At 52.8% G+C, this 6,032-nt stretch overlaps 1 protein-coding gene across 1 annotated transcript; it reads left to right on the top strand.

Moving 5' to 3' along the window:
• Positions 1–3,439: 3,439 nt before the first annotated feature.
• Positions 3,440–5,499, top strand: CAMP (cathelicidin antimicrobial peptide). The gene is made up of 4 exons (XM_077859037.1): positions 3,440–3,778; positions 4,406–4,513; positions 4,651–4,722; positions 5,298–5,499. Exons 1-4 carry the CDS (start codon positions 3,581–3,583, stop codon positions 5,436–5,438), a joined length of 519 nt encoding a protein of 172 aa, XP_077715163.1. The 5' UTR covers positions 3,440–3,580; the 3' UTR covers positions 5,439–5,499.
• Positions 5,500–6,032: the final 533 nt, after the last annotated feature.

The following is a 6,032-nucleotide window of genomic DNA, read 5'->3' as shown; positions in this document are numbered from 1 at the left end:
GGGCCAGTCCTGACTTGGGTCACATCATTCTGGGGACTCCCTGGGGTGCCAGGTGGCTGGAAGGGAAGGCTGAAAGAGGGAGGCTCATCAGGGGGCTGGCTTCTCTCCTGCGGCACCACCCCCAGCCATGTGGAAGTGCAGAAATGTTGGAGTTGCACAGGGCTTATGGATTGCTGCCACAGGAGAGGCTGGGAATGGGGAATGGAGCAGGACAAGGTCACCTGGCAAGCAGGAAGGGCTGCCCAGGTTAGGAAGCTGGAGGTTTCATCTTTCTCATGGGAGGCAATGTGGAGATGGGAAATCTGATTTTGCAATGTATCCCTGGCCCAGGGTGGGTATTCTTGCACAGGACAAGGTGTGATTGCTGACAGCTGCCTTGGCCTTTCCCAGAATGACACATACTTCAGTTTGACACTTCCTGCTTTAGCCCCCACCTTGCAACCACAACCAGAGGAAGACAGATGGGCCCTGGGAGCTGACAGCTGGGCAATATCTGGGTTTCCCCTTCCTGGCCGGACAGAGCTTCCATCTCCCTGGACACCATGTTCCAGGACCCTCTTGGGAATCACCCCAGGAAACAAAGTCATATTGCTAGAAATTACCCATCATCACCCCCATGATGTATAGTTTTTCTTTCAACAGATGTTTTCTTCTGGCTCTGTACCTGCTGGCTGCTGAGCCCCTTGGAGGGCAGAGTCCAGTGCTGGGTCCTGAGAGGGACCCAAAGATGAAACAGGTCCTGTCCCCTAGAGACTCTAGGGGATGAAGGAATGCAGAGTATTGTCCTCAGAAGCCTCTGTCTGTAGGACAAACTTCTCACATTTGGAAAGCCCTTGGTCAGGCAGAGGTTGGATAGAAAGGATGGCTTGGTGAGTCCCAGACTAAGGGGGCAGCTCAGGTCTTCATGACTCTTGCCTAAGGAGATAGGTAGTCCTATCCTGGGGACCAGTCTGAGATTAAAGGTAAGGTCGGTGAGCTGCTTCCCATCCTGGTGTTGGATGTGGGGTATATCATAGAGGATGCCAACTGGGGGTGACACTGGGACAGATCTTCTGGAGAGGCTGACCCTGAGTAGAAATGTAACAGGGGCCTGGGGAAGTGGGTGGTGTTGTTGGCAAGGAGGGCACAGCTCCCAAACTTGCATGTGGGCACATATCTGTTGGGGAACAGTTGAGCTAGAGTCATTGTAGAGCAAGGAGACTTGCCCCTGACTTCACTCACAAAAATGACCCGGGAGTGCAAGACTTGACAAGAAACATGCACTCGCTGTCACACGGTCCCCATGCAGACATTGCAGGGCAGGTAATCTGCATCCTAAGGATGAGGAGATTGAGGCCCAGGAAAACAAAGCAACTTGCTCAAAATCACACAGCTAGGAAATGACGGTGCCCAGGACCCCCATTCCAGGTCTTCTGGCAGAACAATCCTGCAGGTGAGAGGAAGGCACACAGTGGCAATTGCAGAGTGGGCAAAACTGCTATAAAAGGCCCTGATGTGAAGCCCTGCTTGACAAGAGGCCACTGGGGCAACAGCTGGTCTGTGAAACTAGGTTGCACAGCATCCCACATTTCCTTCCTTTTCCCAAGGCTGAGTGCACAACCAGCAACATGCATCCAGGCTACACCTTCCGAGGTGCCCCACCAGAGCCCCCAAGAGTCCCAAGGGCCTTTGGAGCCAGGAGCTACCCCCAGCCTCACAGCCTCATAGCCATTTCACAGGAGAGCTGGGATGAGCATTTGCCTCATGGCCTCTGGACCCCCCTGTCACTGTCACCCCTTTGTCACTTCTCCCAGTGGTGTTCTCTCCACTCCCCAGAACCAGCCTTCCCAACCTGGCATCTCAACTAGAGCATTGGACTTAGAGTCATTTGGGGTCAATTCAGAGGAGACTTTCTGGAGGAAGCAAAGAGGAGCAAAGAGGAGGAGGGTGCTGTGTCGGTTTGGAAGTCAGGGAAGTCTTCACAAGGTGGAAGGGCATGCCAAACAGAGGGATCCGGTGCAGAAGGCTTTTTTTTTTTTTTTTTTTTTTTAAGATTTTATTCATTTATTCATGAGACACAGAGAGAGAGAGAGGCAGAGACAGAGGCAGAGGGAGAAGCAGGCTTATGTGTGACTTGATCCCAGGACTCTAGGATCATGCCCTGGACTGAAGGCAGACGCTCAACCAATGAGCCATTCTGGTGCAGAGGTTGAAAAAGAGAAGGAGGCTCTAGGAGTCTGAGCAGTTGGAGTATATATAACATCCTGGTGCCTGGGGTGTTCAGGACTGTGGGGGCAGGGAGGTGGTAATGGGAAGCAACAAGATACCAGCCCAGGAGGCATGTGGGCTCCTAAAGGCAGAGGTTTGAAAGAGCCCTTGGAAAGCTGGTGTGGATGGTAGATTGTGGTCTGGGGAGAGCCTGGAACTCAGAGAAAGTGGAGTCTGGAGAATATGGTCACACTTCAGGGGAGAGAAGATGGTGGTAGGAACCAGGACAGGGACATTGGGGGAGGTCAGAAGGGAGTATTCCCGGGAAAAAGGAGCAGATGGGGTACCCCCTAAGTTTTCATCTCAGGGTTCATGCAATGGCACTGAGCAAAACAGCAGGCCAACAGGCCCAGGGGGACAACCAGGGGTGTTTATAGGAGTCTTGAATTTAGAGATACAGACCATAACTGTCTCCAATAACTGGTATCCTAAAAGGGGATGTCCCCAGGGAGATGGGAAGAGAAGCAACTCAGGATACAATTCTGCAAGCCTCACATATTAAGAGGGGTCCTTGGAGGAGACTAAGGAGTACCTGGGAGATGAGAGGGAAACCAAGAGGGTAGCATCAGGGGACAATGAAACAGGTGTCATCATGCCTGCACAGGTAAAGACAAGGCTTCAGAGTGACCCTGCCATCTAATGAAGGCTGGCCAGCCTGTAGTGGCCTGTGTTTGAGAGAGCGAGGAAGTGGGTCAGTGAAGGTAGAGGACCTCAGGTTCAGAGGGTAGCAGGGAGCCAGTGCAATGAGCCACATCTGATGGTGGCTGGGGCCATTTTTAGACTGAGAAGGCAGTGGAGATGAACTCAGGAAAGGAGGACAGCCAGAGCTGAGGGCTGACTGAGTGCATCAGGCTCTAGACCAGAGGTGGTAACTGTTAATCATTCATCAAACATTTGCTGAGTGTGTATTGAGCACGAGGCAGTGCCTAGAGCTGAATATTGAGTGGTGAATACACTACGTTGCCATGATTCCTGAGGAGGCCATCTGGGGAGAAGGATGTAGGACACCCGTCTGCCTCTCTTTCTCTCCTGCGGAACTCAACTCTCTTGAGCAACCTTGGCAATAACACTCCCCTGTGGGGCCCAGGAGAGACCCAAACCTTGCCAGGGAGATGGAGAAACTATTTCTCTAGTTGCACATCAGGCAGACTTGCGCACTGCCCAGCAAGCTCGGTGGGGCAACAACAGCCCACTGAGGCAAGCCTCGGCCCACATCCTGGCAGACACCCAGGGATAGGTGGATCAGGAAGGCTCCTGACTGGGTCTTTGCATCAGGCCCAGGCTGGGCATAAAGGAGAGACTTGCAGGCTGAGAGGAGGGAGACTTGGGGACCATGGAGACCCAGAAGGACAGCCCCTCCCTGGGGCGGTGGTCACTGTTGCTACTGCTGCTGGGCCTGGTGATCACTCCGGCTGCCTCCCGGGCCCTTAGCTACAGGGAGGCTGTGCTCCGTGCTGTGAATGGCTTCAACCAGCGGTCCTCGGAGGAGAATCTCTACCGTCTCCTGCAGCTGAACTCACAGCCCAAGGGAGTGAGTCGAGGAGGGGGCAGTGAGGAAAGAGGCTCTGCTCCAGCCAGCAGGTCTTGGCCATACTGTCCCTCCCTTTGTTCATGCTTTGCTCACGTCCAGACGGCTTTTCTCCCTTTAAGTGTAGTCCCACCTCTTCCAGGAAAACTTCCCAGATCTGTGTGCCACTACCTGCCCCCCAGCATGAGTGCTTCTTGCCTTAGAATCTTTACTGTATAAAAAGGTGTCACTCCCCATCAGCCTTCTGGAAATTCCAGGGATAAGAGTGGGATTTCGGGCTCTGGGGTGTGACTTCCCTGCCCAGGGATGGGCTCTGCTTGGCCTTGAGATTCCAGTGGCAATATCTTTCCCTCCAGGAGGCCTCTGCTTTCCCTTGGTCCCCTGAGCGGGAGACGTTACGCATTAGAGCCTGTCTGAGGTCCCCTCATGCTCTCTCATCTTGGTGAGGGCAGGAATGGGCTCTGTCTTCCTCATCTCTGTGCCTTAGCACAAAGCCAGTGCCAGGCAGATAGCAGGGGTTGTTAAAAAGCTGTTCTCTTAGCTGGGAGGCAGGTGGGGTGGGCAGGGAGACATATTAGAGAAGGTAAGCATGAACCTGACTCTCGTCTTCTCATTTCCTCTTCTGCCCAGGATGAGGATCCAAACATCCCAAAGCCTGTGAGCTTCACAGTGAAGGAGACTGTGTGTCCCAAGACGACACAGCAGCCTCTGGAGCAGTGTGGTTTCAAGGACAATGGGGTGAGGCTGGGGGCGCTGGCAGATGCCCCCCAAGGAACTGAACAAGAGGCTTCCTGGGACTGTTTCCAGCCGTGGGGGTGAGGCTGGGAGGTTATGGCACGGGCGTTCCAATTTGACCTGGAGCCTCCTCTTCTTAGCTGGTGAAACAGTGTGAAGGGACAGTCATCCTGGACGAGGACACGGGCTACTTTGACCTCAACTGTGATTCAGTGAGTGATCCCTTCTGGGTTGTAGGGGTTGATGGGGTGGTGGTGCATGGCCAATTAGCCACCTTCACATCCAGGCAGAGAAAGCCTCATCTACCCTTGGCTTCTCCCTCAACCTGAACCTCAGGTCTCCAGGACTGGCTCTACAATCCCCTAGAACAGCAGGTTTTCAAAGTGTGGTCCTGAGAGCCTGGGAATTTGTTAGAAATGCAAATTCTCAGCTCCTACTCCGACCTACAGAATCAGATTCTGGGGTGGAGCCCAGCAACCTGGAGTTTAACAAATCCTCCAGGGGATTCTGACTCCTGTTGAAGCTTGAGAGCCACTTAGAGTAATGAGTTTTAAGCTGTGAGACTCTGGGAAGCCCTCTGCCATCTCTGGGACAGTTTCTTCATCTGTCTATGGGTGTAGGGATTCAATCAACCACATACTCTAAAGGTTATAGCCAGAGGATGAACTGGAGCCCCAAGGCTCCTAGGGTGGCCCAAGAAGGGGGTTGTCTAGGAGGGGAGGGGTCTTGTCTTGACCCTGGATCCAGCCCAGCCCCCATAAAGAAACTGCTTCTTTCTGATGCACAGATCCTGCAAGTCAAGAAAATTGACCGGCTGAAAGAGCTCATCACGACAGGGGGGCAGAAGATTGGCAAAAAGATTAGGAGAATTGGCCAGAGAATCAAGGATTTTTTAAAGAATCTTCAGCCCAGAGAGGAGAAGTCCTAAGGGCCTGCTTTGCCCTGGCTTAGGCTTCTGGACCCTGAAAAATAAATTTTTGTGAAAGCAACTTCCTCTTCCAAGATTCAATTTTACTTATCTTGCCTCCTCCCACTTACCATGACCGAAGCCTCAATTCTGGGAGGACTTATGCATGTGTGTGCATGTGTGCATGCACCTGCCCATGCAAAACACAAAGGTGGGGGCAGCTAAGGGGTGAGGCTGCAGGGCCAGGAGCGCCAGGACAGTGTCTCTATTCTCAGGATTCTTCCCCATGCCCTTTACATGCCTCCCACCATCTTCATTGAACACCCAGTAGTGATGGAGGAGATCTACCCTGTGTGTAGTGGTAGTGGAGGTGCTGTAGAGCTGTTCCTGCTCATATAGAGATGACAGCTGAGGGAGGGGCCAGACATTTTGTTAAACACAGAGACGCAGTTCAGTCTCCTGGCTGGCTGGGTTCTATGGTCAGCCTTCTGGTATAATTCCCATAAAGTTCCAATTCCCTTTGAAAATCTTAACTCTGGAAAATCCCACCACTCCTGGCGTCTCTTCTGGCATTGGAAAACATCACTGTTTCTTTAGCTGGGTAGCAGATTTAAG

Source organism: Canis aureus, chromosome 19, assembly GCF_053574225.1.
Source record: "Canis aureus isolate CA01 chromosome 19, VMU_Caureus_v.1.0, whole genome shotgun sequence".
NCBI classification, from domain to species: Eukaryota; Metazoa; Chordata; class Mammalia; order Carnivora; family Canidae; genus Canis; species Canis aureus.
The sequence above is the reverse complement of the archived record's forward strand: the minus strand, read 5'-3'. Positions and strand labels throughout refer to the sequence as shown.

Excerpts from the sequence above, each read along its gene's own strand:
- CAMP (XM_077859037.1), top strand. The coding sequence starts at position 3,581 with ATGGAGACCCAGAAGGACAGCCCCTCCCTGGGGCGGTGGTCACTGTTG. Across the intron at positions 3,779-4,405 it reads TGAACTCACAGCCCAAGGGA|GATGAGGATCCAAACATCCC; the intron begins GTGAGTCGAGGA and ends TCTTCTGCCCAG. Across the intron at positions 4,514-4,650 it reads GTGGTTTCAAGGACAATGGG|CTGGTGAAACAGTGTGAAGG; the intron begins GTGAGGCTGGGG and ends TCCTCTTCTTAG.